Source organism: Acipenser ruthenus, chromosome 12, assembly GCF_902713425.1.
Source record: "Acipenser ruthenus chromosome 12, fAciRut3.2 maternal haplotype, whole genome shotgun sequence".
Classification (NCBI taxonomy): Eukaryota; Metazoa; Chordata; class Actinopteri; order Acipenseriformes; family Acipenseridae; genus Acipenser; species Acipenser ruthenus.
In genome coordinates this window covers 27,073,104-27,087,689 of record NC_081200.1, presented here as the reverse complement: position 1 = coordinate 27,087,689, position 14,586 = coordinate 27,073,104, and the positions used below count along the sequence as shown (strand labels likewise).

The 14,586-nt window shown below is 41.0% G+C and overlaps 1 protein-coding gene across 6 annotated transcripts in view; it reads left to right on the top strand.

Annotated features, from left to right (window-relative positions):
• LOC117416835 (oxysterol-binding protein-related protein 9) overlaps positions 1-14,586 on the top strand; it is a 66,351-nt gene that overhangs the window by 35,956 nt on the left and 15,809 nt on the right. For 4 of the 6 annotated variants that reach the window (XM_034028253.3, XM_059034736.1, XM_059034737.1 and 1 more), the window contains 4 exons: positions 6,926-6,964; positions 10,871-10,964; positions 11,993-12,097; positions 12,474-12,633. In XM_034028253.3, coding sequence (XP_033884144.3) covers positions 6,926-6,964; positions 10,871-10,964; positions 11,993-12,097; positions 12,474-12,633 — 398 coding nt within the window. Of the gene's footprint in view, positions 1-6,925; positions 6,965-10,870; positions 10,965-11,992; positions 12,102-12,473; positions 12,634-14,586 lie in introns of all 6 variants that reach the window. The other 2 variants (XM_059034734.1, XM_059034735.1) reach the window with 2 other exon arrangements.

The following is a 14,586-nucleotide window of genomic DNA, read 5'->3' as shown; positions in this document are numbered from 1 at the left end:
TTAATCCAAGACCTTGACAGATGTAATTTCTTTGCCTTCCATTTAATTTATGTTCAAGACTTTTAAAAACTCAAAGATGACCTGTACAGATGGCTTCAATTGTAAGGTTTAAAATAGTTGTTGTTGTTGTTGTTGTTGTTGTTGTTGTTGTTGTTGTTGTTGTTGTTGTTGTTGTTGTTGTTGTTGTTGTTGTTGTTGTTGTTGTTGTTGTTGTTGTTGTTGTTGTATTTATGTTTTTTATTTGACAGGGACAATGTTTAACAATGTTGCACCCAGATTTAGCTATGAGCTCATTTTCATTGGCAGTCCCTGGACAAACACAAAAACGGAAAAAGAAAATAATACAAAGAAAGTAACATTTACAGAAGGGAATAATGATAGAGCATCAGATAAATGGCAGATGAAAAGACACAGCAGACATATAAAAGCAAATGAAGAATTAGAAGCATTTTAAAATGACACAACACATAGCAACACAGAAACACCCCAAAACAGCCAGTTTCCTTTCCCAGTGTCCTTGCATGAATGCCACACACGCTGACGCTCACACCGGCAGGGAAGATGAATAGATATAAAAAGATGTGTAGATATAAAAGATCAATCGATATTTGACTGATACCAAAAGGGCATTTCAGCCTGGCAATAGAAGCAAAGCAACCAAGGCTAAAACAAAATGGACTGAGAATGAAGTTTGATACACTATGACAGCAGAGACTGTGGGTGAAGCATTTGTTGCCAAAAACAAAGCAGACTTGTGACAGTAAACAAAAGAAACTGCGTTTTCAGACAATAAGTCTGTTTGGTCAAACTCTTTTTCTTCACTGCTCTGATATTGAAACAAACAACCCTCATGTTGCTTTTAACGTCTAAATAACTCGACAGGATGGGCAGTGGATATTGTCTGCACAAACTGAGGCTTTGGTCTGGGAGGGGGTGACATGCGCTGAAAGTGCTTTGTTTTATTTTTATGGATTACTTAATTTACAAGCCATAACTAATGCCTCTGCACTGAATGCATTAGGTTCCAGTTTGGGATTTTAGTTTGTGCTAAAAATGTATGGATTGCTCTGTTTTTGTGATTTGAGGAGGATGGTTGTCCATTTGTTTGTGGGATGGTGTGGGGAGTTGACTTGGACATGTGGCGCACAAAGGTGCTCACTGATAGGCCTGTAGAGGAGCCTGTATTTGCAGCGGCCCAATTGTGCTTCTAATGTTGTTGTTGTTGTGTGTGTGTTATTATTTTTTTTTTTTTCTTGCACTAAACGAATCTCATTTCCCTTTCAAGTACGAAATGTATCCATTACATTACATAACTTGCCAAAGCTGTCACGCAGTGACCTGCAACGGCATCATGCCAGTGCCTCCTGGAAGGCACTAGACTCCATGATGACAGCTGAACAGCGTCATTTTCTTTTCTGCCTGATTCGAGTAAGCTGCAGAGAGAGTCATAGTTTCAAACGGCTTCATTGAAAGCTAAGTTTTTGTTTAAAAAACGTTTATCATTCTATTGTATGTTTCCTTGCAGAATTAATTGCTGAATTATTTTATAATTTTAAGCTTTTTTTTCGAAGGTTTTGAGTGTGTTTTGTGAGTCCGTACGCGGCCTTGTGGCACACCGGGAGCCTGCGGCTTGCCTGCACCTCCCCCACCTGCGGATAATTTCACCCTCCTCTCTGTGTCACTGGCTGGAGATAGTCTTGTTCAATACACAGTTCAATACAATGCCTGCATATTCATGATTGATTGATAAATTTAAAAAAAATTATATATATATATATATATATATATATATATATATATATATATATATATATATATATATATATATATATAATTTTTTTTTAATTTAGTAGTCGCCAATTCATTTTTTGTTATTTTCTCCCCAGTTTAGTAGTGTCCAATTATTTTTAGGCTGAGCACACCGCTACCACCCCAGCACTGACTCAGGAGGGGTGAAAACGAACACACGCTGTCCTCCGAAGCGTGTGCCGTTAGCCGCTTCCTTTTTTACACACTGCAGACTCACCATGAAGCCACCCAGAGCTACAGCGTCGGAGGACAACGCAGCCCTGGGTAAATTACAGGCAAGCCTGCAGGCGTCCGGCCTGAGCACAGGGCTCATTAGTGCACAGTAAGCCGAGGACACCCTGGCCGACCTAACCCTCCCTGCCCCTGGGCGGCGCTCGGCCAATTGTGCACCGCCCCCTGGGAGCTCCTGTCCTCGGTCAGCAAAGGAATAGCCTGGACTCGAACCGGCGATGTCCAGACTATAGGGCGCATCCTGCTCTCTACGCGAGTGCTTTTACTGGATGCGCCACTCGGGAGCCCCAAATAAAAATAAATTTAATGGAATACTGCACATTGAAGGGTGATTACTACAGATAACCAGAAAAAGTCCTACTACATATGTGGAGTAAATTAATCATGCTTCTGAGCAATGTATGGACATTTGCATATATTGTAGTCATAAGCATTTACCCTGTATTTGTAGCATTGTAATTTACAGATGTGTTAAACGTTGTAAATATTGTTCAACTTTACACATCAATTATATCTCTTGTAAGGGTAATGAACACTCGTTTATTTAGCAAATGGTAGTCTGTGACATCTGGGTACTCGGCTCAATTCAGCTCGGCTACCGGCTTCTGTTCAAACTGGGCCCTCCCCCCTTCGCGGGAGTGGTCGTGGCTATGGCTGTGGGCAGCAGTGTGTAGTAGTGGTTAGGGCTCTGGACTCTTGACTGGAGGGTAGTGGGTTCAATCCCAGGTGGGGGACACTGCTGCTGTACCCTTGAGCAAGGTACTTTACCTAGATTGCTCCAGTAAAAACCCAACTGTATAAATGGGTAACTGTATGTAAAAACAATGTGATATCTTGTAACAATTTGTAAGTCGCCCTGGATAAGGGCGTCTGCTAAGAAATAAATAATAATAATATGGTCACAAACCCTGGTGGTGTCTCAAGAGATGACGACCCTGTTACTAAGTCGCCCTGGATAATGGCGTCTGCTAAGAAATAAATAATAATAATATCCAAGTGGTAGACCCCCTCGAACTGGAGTCTCGTTACTTCCTGGTGTCCAAATGGAATGGCAATCTCCGACCCATTCTCAACCATAGACAGCTCAATCTGTTGCTGAGGTGCAGAGCGTTCAAGATGCTGTCTACACAGCAACTCTTATGCACAGTCAGGACAGGCGACTGGTTCACCACGGTGGACCTGAAAGACGTCTACTTCCATGTCCCCATACTACGAGGCCACAGAAAGTACCTGCGCTTCTCCTTCCAGGGAAAAGCGTACGAGTTCCTTGTTCTGCCGTTCAGCCTATCACTAGCTCTCGCAATTTTTCAAAGTGCATGGATGCTTTACTGCCCCTTCTGAGACTCAAGGGAATCAGAATGATAAATTATCTGGACAATATTATTATTATTATTATTTGTTTATTTATCAGACGCCTTTATCCAAGGCGACTTACAGAGACTAGGGTGTGTGAACTGTGCATCGGCTGCAGAGTCACTTACAAATACGTCTCACCCGAAAGACGGATCACAAGGAGGTTAAGTGACTTGCTCAGGGTCACACACTGAGTCAGTGGCTGAGGTGGGATTTGAACCGGGGACCTCCTGCTTATAAGCCCTTTTCTTTAACCACTGGACCACACAGCCTCCTAATTTGCACCGACTCTCCAACACAGGCAGCAGCTCACACTGATCTAGTTATCGAGCATTTATGCAAGCTAGGTCTTATGGTAAACGTACCAAAAAGCCAGCTAGTGCTGTCCCAGGTTGTCTCCTACCTGGGAATCCTCTTGAACTCAAGCAATATCACGCCACTTTGCCAGACGAAAGAGTTCAGAGGTTCTCGTCCTGCCTACAGCTTTTTCAGCTCAGCAAGAGACTGAAGGTGTCCACCTTCCAGCAGCACCTGGGCCTGATGGCAGGAGCTTCCCAGATACTTCCTCTGGTTCTCCTCCGAATGTGCCCCCTCGCAAGTGTGGTTCAATCGCAAGGTTTTTCAGCCTGCGGTGAGCCCCAGTCGCTTGCTGGCGACCCAATCCTGGTGGAAACAACTGACCCACCTGTGTCTGGGAGTGGCTCTGGGTATTGTTACCAGGTGGGAGGTCATTAACACTGGCGCCTCTGGCACAGGGTGGGGCGCGGTGTGGAACGACGAGGAGTGCAGGGTGTGTGGCAACCCCCCTGGGTGGGCTAACACATCAATGTCCTCGAACTGCAAGCAGTGTATCTGGCCTTGCAGCATTTTTCTCGGGAGGTTCAAGGCAGGCATGTGTTGATCCGGATGGATGGAACACTACAGTGGTGGCTTATGTAAATCACCAAGGCGGCCTGCGGTCACCCCGCCTCCTTCGAGTAGCTGGCAAACTGCTGTTTTGGGCGCACGACAACATTTCATCTCAGCGGTCATCTGCTGGGAGTGAATGAATGGGGCAGCGGACCTCCTATCAAGGAAGGTTCCCTGCGGATCAGAATGGAAACTTCACCCCGACATGGTGGATTTGGGACAGATTCGGGAGAGCAGAGATAGTTCTCTTTGCCTCCCTGGAATCAGCCCATTGTCCCCCTCTGGTTCTCCATTCAGGAGAGCGAGGCTCCGTTAGGTGTAGATGCCGTGGCCCACAAGTGGCCGAGGGCTCTACTGTACCCTTCCCACTGGTTAGCAGTGCTACCGATGTGCCTGGAGAAGATCAGGTGAGACCGGGCCAGGGTGCTCTTTGTAACCCCGTTCTAGCCCAGGAGGACTTGGTTTTCGGCGCTGTCCCAATTACTGTGCTCAAGCAGGCGTGAGGGACCTGGTGTCACCCCAACCCATCGAGCCTACAGCTCTGGATCTAGTACCTGAACGGCTGCATTTTAGCCAGTTTGGGCTGTCTGAGAGAGTTATTTCAACTCTTCAGAATGCCAGGGCCACTTCTACGTGAGCCCAGTACCGGTGTAAGTTGGCTGTGTTCCAGACCTGATATCTGACACGACACTTCAACCCCACTACATGTCCCATGCCGGTCATTCTGCAGTTCTTGCAAGACCTCATTGATGAGGGGAAATAACCCTCGACATTGAAGGTGTACTTGGCAGTGATTTCTGCTTGTCATATTAAAATCGACTCTGTCTCCCCAGGATCTCACTTCTTGGCGGGGCAGTTTTTGAAAGTGGCTTGGAGGCTGCGCCCTCCCCTTAAGGACAAGGTTTCTCAGTGGTGCTTAACGTAGTGCTTGAGGCACTCATGAAGCCACCCTTTGAGCCCCTGCATTCAGCTGAGCTGAAGCATCTGTCTTTTAAGACAGCATTTTCACTTGCCATCACCTGTGCCAAACGCGTGAGCGAGATGTAAGCCTTTTCCGTGGCGAAAACTTTGTCTAGGACTAAGGTCACGCTCCGCACAAACCCTTCTTTCTAGCCCAAATGTATTTCTACCTTCCACATCAACCAATTGGCAGAGCTGGAGGCTTTCTACCCCGCTCCTTTCCAGTTGGATAGGGAGCGTAAGCTCCATGCGCTTTGCCCTGTTAGGGCATTAGCATATTATGTTGATAGAACAAAAAGTTGGAGCAGAGACAGTCAAGATTGCTTATAAACAAGCCAACTTACCCCATCCTTTGAAGGTCACTGGTCACTCCACAAGAAGTATGTCTACCTCTTGGGCATTGTTCCAGGGTGCATCTGTCACTGACATTTGCAATGCTTCAATATGGGCCACGCCCCATACTTTCACAAGGTTTTACAAGCTAAATGTGCTGGATCCTCAAAACCCTGGCTTTGGGACTAGAGTGCTAACGGCGGCTTCTATGTCGATACCAGAAGCTCCTGCAGAGAATTGATTCCTGCTATGTAAAAATTAAAAAAAAATTAAATAATCTATAATGTGGCAGCCTTACTGTCTGACCCTTTGCAATGGCTTGGGTATAATTACCCATTATGTAATGGATACATTTCATACTTGAAAGGGAATTTTAGGTTATTATCATAACCCTGGTTCCCTGAAATAGAAATGTGTCCATTACAATCTTCGGTTGCTGCGTACATTACACGCAGCAGGCTGAAGAAGAAAAAAATTGACTGCCGCTGTTAAACTGTCATCATGGAGTCTAGTGCCTTCCAGGAGGGGCGGAGAGTGGCGTGATAACGTAGCCGGTCACCGCGTGACAGCTTTTGGGAGGTCTCCGAATTTTAATGTTAAACCATTATGTAATGGATATATTTCTATTTCAGGAAACCAAGGTTATGATAATAATAACCTAACATTGTTGCTTATGTACCCAAGTCCTTCTGCTACTGTTGACACGTTGGTTACTGTTAGTATTGCTATGCAACCAGATGTACTGTAAATGTTTTTGCTTGGTCTGACTTTGTCAGTTTGCAAATGCACAAACTAGCCACCAGCTCTCCATATTAACCGTGCTTGGCATAACCCAGCTATATGGTTTGAGGTATTTCTGCCCTTGCTATTTCAGAAAAGCTGCTATCCCTGCTGCAGACATGTCTGCAGTCCTGCTGAGTCATTGTTTGTTTTTTCCAGACTGCCAGACACATGCGGCACTGCCAAGTATACAGTTTTCATGCCAAGGGGAAAGCAGATTTTGTTTTTGTTTTTTCATATGAAGTAAAATACACTTTCTGGAGGGTCCTTTCACCCTGAAATCAAACGCCACAAAATAAAAAGGTTGTTCGACAAACTCCTGAGCGTTTCAGTCTACCCAGTCAAGCAATCACTAAGAACCTATGTATTTAACTTGATTAATTTATAGCCAACAGAAGAAATATTCATTTTTGATTTAACACTGCAAAATATTTCCAAGTAATGAAGGCAAATCAAGAACAAACAAAATTAAAACTGATTTTTTGACTTCCTCAACTGAATTAAAATCTGGATAATAATGTAAAATAATCTTTTCTTTCCAAAATTAAAGGACCAAAGTAATGAACAGAAGCACGCAAATGGAATTATAGTAAGTTTGATATTCTATAAACATTAAACACTCTCTCTCCCTTCTCCTTCTCGTCTTTAACAATTCAGATGATTTGGAGGCACAAAGCCGTCATCAGTGATTTGCAATCTAGCTCTTTTGCTTTGTAAAGCCCTCTGTCATCTCCCTTTCCCATTTCCTACCTCTTGGGTTTTAATTTGTATGGGTGCTGGGTTCTCGTTTGGTCTTTGCTGAGCTCTTGTTTCTTCTGTTTTTTGGCAACCTTTTTTTTTTTTTTTTTTTTATAAAATTTAGTGTGGGTTGCGATTGTACCTGGTTTTAATGATGGGGAAGGTACACAATGAATGAATATGTGATTTCCAGTTCCTATTCTCCCTCATAGTGCCATGCTATTTTCTTTCTCTGCTGTCTCCACTAGGCCACACTGCCTCATTTAACCTTTACACTGCACCATCTCTCAGCCAGTATTGCTATTGTTACAGAATCACACTGCATCCATGTTCTGTTCTAACCACTAGGCCGCACTGACCCCCATCACTCAACTCCTATTAAAAAAATGTGTTTTTGTTTTATATTTTGGTTACAAGAGCGGTAGGTTAGGAGAGGGACTTGCCTGGAGATACTGTATATCCAGTCCACAGAGCTATGCACAGGTTTTGCAGGTTTACATCATGGAAACCCTGAAATAACAAACAGTATGTAGACATTAAGAGGTTTAATGCGTATTGCATATGTATGAATACCTTGGCTAGAATACAACCCAAAGAAACTAGGCAATCGTGCATATTAGGCTGGATTGGAGGATTAGACTTCTGCCTCAGGACTTTCCGATCAGCAGCACAGCCTGAGCATTATTTGAACCCCAGCATTGCCATGTTGATTCCTGGAACTAACGAATGTAGGGTAGTACTGAATACTACAGGGGGCATTCAAGAGGAGGTGATTTCGGCTGTTTAAAGCCATCAACAGCATCTCTGATCACTGCAACGCTTTTATTGGTTTAAATCAGTGGAACTGTTCCTGCTAGGGTTGATTTAAGGTCTTGGATTCACACTCATAAAACACCACTGAAGGTTTAGTAGGGTTCCCACGCATCCTGGAAAACCTGGAAAATGTCTAACTAACTTAATTTCCAGGCCTGGAAAAGTCATGGAACATGGAGAAAAATAAATGTCTTGGAAAAGCCATGGAAAACAATGACACCATTTATATTAGCAGAATGAATAAAGTATACGCTGGCTAGGGGGCTGTGTACAAGGATGGTCAAGCTGCCTGTCTAGTGCTAATCACTGTTATCGTGATTGTGTTGCTGGATAATTGGCGGGCGGCCAATTGCTAGTACAGTATTGCTGTGAGTGAAATTTCGGTTTGTCGGTGTGGGGACCGGAAAGATAATTCAGTAAGTAAATATGGCAGAGAATGTATTTATGTTCTACCATACATGGTGGTGATTTTTTTCATCATAATTTGGATTATTTAAATCGAACAACATAATTAATTAAAAGAGCAGATTAACAGTGCGCTTTTTCCGCCATGGCATTAACTGTTGAACGTTTTATTTAGCCGCAATGACAGTTATTATGGATTATGTGCGAAGTCTAAGGTTTATCATTTCACAAAAAATCATTGTTACCAAAAGCCTTGTCTTCACTCCTGCATAAGCATATTTTGTAGTGTCAGTGATTTAGCTACATAACAAGAGTTATGATTTTATAACACGTTTTGTATACTGTTTAAAAAAAAAATCGACTAAACTGTAGTTTTCTGTTGCTGCAGGTGCTGTACCAGATTATAGGCATTCAATGTGCACATTTATTTCATAGTATTATTTTTAGGTACGTTTTTATTTTAAATCAAAGATTTTCTGTTGCATAAAGGCAGATCAGATAGAACATAGATACAGTATTTGGAAAAGTTCAGCCTCCTTTTAATATTGAATAGTAGGTATTGCAGCGATGTGTGTATTTGTGTTTATGTACCGTTTTGTGTTTGCATTCTGTGTGTGTTTTTCCCTCCACACTGTATTCCGCCATTGCTTGCTTACCTTTTGTTTGTGTATTCCTGTACCACGTAACCCGCCATTTGACTGCCGTGGACTGTTCCCATTGGTTCTTATTCGTATGTCTGTTGCCATTGGCCCTGGTGTCGGCCAATGGGATGTGTCATAAGACTGGTATGCTTTCGCATAAGGGGCGGGCTAAGTCTGTAAGGCAGTTGTTGTGCTGGTTGCCATGGTTGGTAGTGAATCCAGTGTTGCAGTCAGAGCTGTGGTCTCTGTTCTGGGGGCTGAGAGAGTGTCTAGGGAAATAAATAGACAGGATTTGAACAAGCAACCAACGTCTCTCTGCTTTCTGCCGCCTGCTCTTTAAATTCAAATGCTTTTCATTCAATTCTGAGTACATGATTGCAGTTACTTTAATTTAATAAAATAATTAGGGATTACAACTGTAATGTCCCTGGACTAGATTATATTATAAACAAGTGTTAAACCCTGTTAGTCCCTTAGTATGAATCTACTTTAACTTTTGCGTTAAAGCAAATCAAAACAGACGAGTATTCTCTATAAAATTAGTGTTCTTTACTTTAAGTAATTCATATCATTATTAAAGCGTAGCTAAATTTAGAATTACAAAACTTTTTTTGGCAATTGTGTAAAATGAAAACCCAAAAGAGTGAGAGTGTGTGTGTGTGTGTGTGTATATATATATATATATATATATATATATATATATATATATATACACACACACACACACTCTCACTCTTTTGGGTTTTCATTTTACACAATTGCCAAAAAAAGTTTTGTAATTCTAAATTTAGCTACTTTAGCTAAATTTAGCTAAATTTATATATATATTAATTACACGCTTTTGGGTTTTCATTTTATTTTCCATCTTTTACTTCCCTTAAAAATTACACCTAATTATCTGACATGTAGTTACCTAATTATCATACATGTTACTTTTGAAATTAGTTTAATTTCTTTATTTCCTGCTACGCAAATTAGTTAAACATGTTAATACACCATTGAAAATCCCATTAGGTTACACAAAATATGCAATTAACACTTTTTTGGATTGTAATGTGGTTAATTAAATTTAAAAAACTGAAAAGGCGTGAGGATGGGGTAGATATGAGGGGTGATGCAAGGCTATCAAGTGTCATGGAAAACGGCTGAAATGTCATGGAAAAGTCCTGGAAAATTATTCTTAACCAAGGGTGGGAACCCTGTTTAGGTATTACGCTGTTTGTTTTTTCAATGTATCTCCTCTCTTTTTATTTTTATAGGCTATCCTGTATATAGATCATTTAAAAAACTAAGCATTTAGCTTTAATAATAAAACAAAAAAAGAAAGACCCAGTTGGGGGTTTTTGTTCATAAAACAAAAAGCCGGTTTAAGCAATCATTCTTTTTGACAAACAGGGGACTTGTAAAATGATGTTAGCAAATTACTATATTTAATAACAACTTCTTTAACAAGCTGCTTCAAAATACAGTAAGTCAAATAAAAAAAGCATCTGTAGTACCTGTTAAAAATGATCACAAACTATAAACTTGATCAATTTTTTGTTTGTGTCAAGACAACATTAGGTAATTTTATTAGAAGAATGATTAGGCATTTCCATGAGATTCCGTTTACTGAAAAGCATCTAACACAGTGATCCTGGAAGTGATGCTGGGCGTGAGCAGTACTGGGGTAGCCTCTTGAGCTCCAGTGCTTCATTGCATTGATCTGCTGCGCCCCTCCTACTCTGTCTTTTAGAGATCATGCCATCGCTGTCTGGTGGTCACGTTAGTCACATGGGCAGTTTTCACCTCATGTCACATTTCTGGAGGGTGTTGCGTCACTTGTGCTGACTATCATCCTTCTCTGCTGTTTCTATCCTTGTGTTTGCAGATGTGACTGTTTGTGTTTTTGTTTCTAGAGTACCATTAACCCAGTGGATGGAATATATCAGCCTAGTCCTCTTGATTCTTCAGTAATCCACACGATGCCTACCCAGACTGTCCTACCTCCAGGTACCACAACTATTATTTGTTAGCACTAAATTGTCCATGTAAATGTGCCCCATGTGTAGCTGGTGAAAATGTTTGTTTTCTTATTTTTCAAACATGCTTCATTTCACTACCACACTGTAAAATGGTCAAATTTGGGTTAGGTTTGCACAGGAAAATTAATGATCAAAGGCAACCTGACCACATTTCCAGTATTCTGTCTGATGGAGCAGCTCTGTAAAAGCCATGTAATCTAAAAACTCTACATATTAAGGCAGCAGGATCCAGAAATGTAGGTCAGTGTATATTTAACCTCATCAGAGAAATAGATGTAAATACATACTGTACTGTGGGGTGGGTGCAGGGGGGTTATGAAAGCAGGGAGTAGCCACTACACAGGATTGAACTCTAACCTCTGGAACCCTGCCAGCTCAGTGGCAGACAGCAGCTTGTTAACACTACAGCCGCCAGGCTTCACTGGAACTGTACCAAATCCAGGCTCTTCTGGGGATACACATAAAAACAAATTTCAATGGTCATTTTCAATTTTAAACTAATAAGACCTGTGAAATCACCCCACTAATATGACTAATACATAGTTCCAAATTAAAAGAAAAAATGCAGTAAATGTGAATTGGAAAATGTGCACCTAGCTGAACCCATCCATTTTGATGACTTTCTTCACAATATGATTAAATAACGTTCAACATTTTGTATGTATAGGACTGAATTATTTCACCACAATCACAACTGTATAATATTAACCATGAACATACTGTAACTGCAACACATTTTAAAGTACATTTAAAAAAATAAAAGCTCCAGTACCTGTAGCCATTAGCAGTGGTAATTGCAAGTGCACCTCTAGCATAGTCTCTCCCACAATGGTTAAGTGTTTGCAGAAAGAAACAAATCTACTATTCCAAACAGTGCAGGACGCAAAAAAGACTACACAAGCCAAGCACTTTCACTTTCTAAAACCCAGGTCTTTGATATTTGAGTTCAATTCAGTTTGGACGGAAAGCTGTAGTGACGTCTGCAATCTCTTTCAGATGGTTCCCAGGTGGGCAAAGGGGAGCCACGTCCCACCTCTCTGGCGGTTGGTTCTGTGGTGACTGTGATGGGGAACCACCAGACTCCCACCCCCAACAGCACAGGCAAGTCCAATAGCAAGACGTTGACAGTTGTAGTGTTAAATCATCACGATTTAAAAACATTTAGAGTCCCCTTTCCCCTCCATCCATTCCTAATGAATTCACTGTTTTATTCTTCACTAATTCATACCCTCTTACTTGCCCGCCAGGGGATTGTGAGATCATAATAATCATTGTAATAGTAATATGCTGATTTTACAGATTATGGAATTTTATTAATAATTGGTGTCGATTCAGAACTGATGATCGTTGCATCCCTACTTGACGATATTAAGAACTCTGTTTATTAATACTGATATCGTGGTGGTGGTTGTTGCGTGGCCTAGTTGAATCTCTCCAAGGCAGATGTTTCTCACTGTTCCTGTGTGGTGTCTTAAAGGGAGTGGCCCGTCCGCACCAAGCAGCAGCGTCACCTCCCCCAGTCACGTCAACCTGTCCTCCAACACGGTCCCTGACTTCTCCTACTCCAGCAGTGAGGACGAGTTCTACGATGCAGATGAGTTCTACCAGACCAGCACCTCCCCAAAACGCTGCATAGAGTGAGTACTGCCCTGGTACACTGTCTAGAGAGGTGTGCGCGTATTACTCTGATATTGTTATCCATTATTGAAAAGCATTCCTCATTCAACCCTGTCTGTCTGTCACATTCTACGTGATGAACACAATAACTGCATTCATGTTCCATCAATCTCCTCCAAACTTGTATCATGCACTCCTTATTTTGTATTTATAATTTGTTTTATTGATTTTCAGAAGGACCAATTATACACTTCCAGCCTCCTGTAGACATTTCGGATTGCATTTGGCTATAATCCTGATAAACTCGATTTGAGATGCTGTGTGTTTATTAGCCGATATGAGTGCCTTTCTGTATGTGTTGCACTGGTTTATAGTAACGAATAAAAGTTCTCAAATAGGCGTCAAAATAAATAAATAAACAGCTAAACAAAACCGATATGTTTGTCCGTGTCACAGTAAGGGTTAAGATGAATATTTATTGGTGTTGGCCATTGATGGAGAAGTGAGGTTCCAGACAGAACTGGGAATAAATGACAGGCAAATGAAGATCATGGCAGCTAAATGACTTATCCTGGGCTTTGACACTCCTGGAAAAGCATGCTGTCCTAAAGTAGTGGTGTTGAAGTGAATAATAGGCCTATAAAACTGCATGAAAGAACTATACTGTACTTAAACATTACCAATATGAATTACTATTCTTTAACTATACACTAATTTATGACCTCAAGAAGAAATTTAAAATTGCAAAGCTGTGTTTGACCTTTCTTTTTAATTCAAGAAAGCCAGTATTCGGTTTGGAAATGCCATTAGGTATTTCAATAATTTTAAAGCTACTGCATTCATGCAAGAGAGTGCTTCATTTAGGTGTCTCTTTGCTTTTAGAATGGATGGGTGGAAGTTTGTATGTCACAGGGTTAAGTTACGTTTTGTACATTTTAATGAGTCACATGAGACAAATCTGGGTAGGGGCTTGCCTCAAGTTACAAATGGGTGCGCTTTTCGTTGCTGAGTTAGAAAAACATTGCCTGCCTTCTTCCTGTTCCAACCCCTCGTGAGGCACAGGCGGAGCCTTCTTAATCCGCGCAGTTCCTCAAATGTTTAGTAATAACACAGAGATTGCAGGGGAATGTCAGGATTGCAGTGACACTCTATGGGTGCTTGGGAAGTAAAGTTTACCAGCAAATGGCCCTGGCTTCAGGTCTCAGTGTTTTGGGAAGGAGGGACTGGGGAGTGGTGGCAGAGGAGAGTGGGTAAGTGTCTGCTTTGCTTAGGTTGCACTAAGAGGTAAATATTTTACTGACTAAAACTCCTTTCATCCAAACTTTAATACAGTACATATATACATAAACCAGACAGATCACCCTTGTCGTTAATGAGTTGGAGAAAAAAAAATATATAGATAGATATAGAGATATATCTATATATATATATATATCTATAGATCTATATATCTAGATCTATATATCTATAGAGATATAGATATATATATATATATATATATAGATATCTAGAGATATAGATGTATATCTATAGATCTATATCTATAGATAGATAGATAGATTTATCTTTTTATTTTAACTTGTTTAATGTATTAACTCTAGTTACTAGATAACCAAACCATCCTATTTACATAGCCGCATTTGGTTAAAGAAAAGAAGTCCCCTGTTTGAAGAGCTGTTTGTTTTAAATGACAAGAATCAGGACATGGGAATCCCCACACAGGCACGGGCCACTGTTTATCCATTGCAAGGAAACACCTTACATTTTTTTGAAAAATTGGTACTTTAATCTCTAAGGACTGCCTAATTTCCTTACGCTCGTTTAATTTTTGTAATGATTTTATTGATCATATTTTAAGGGCAGTAGTAAAGAAATAATTAGTCACTTTTTTGTTTTGTTTTTACATCTCCCTGGCAACTGGGGATATTTTTAAAGTGCCAGTGCTTACTGCTTATCCAACTGTGATAAAACTC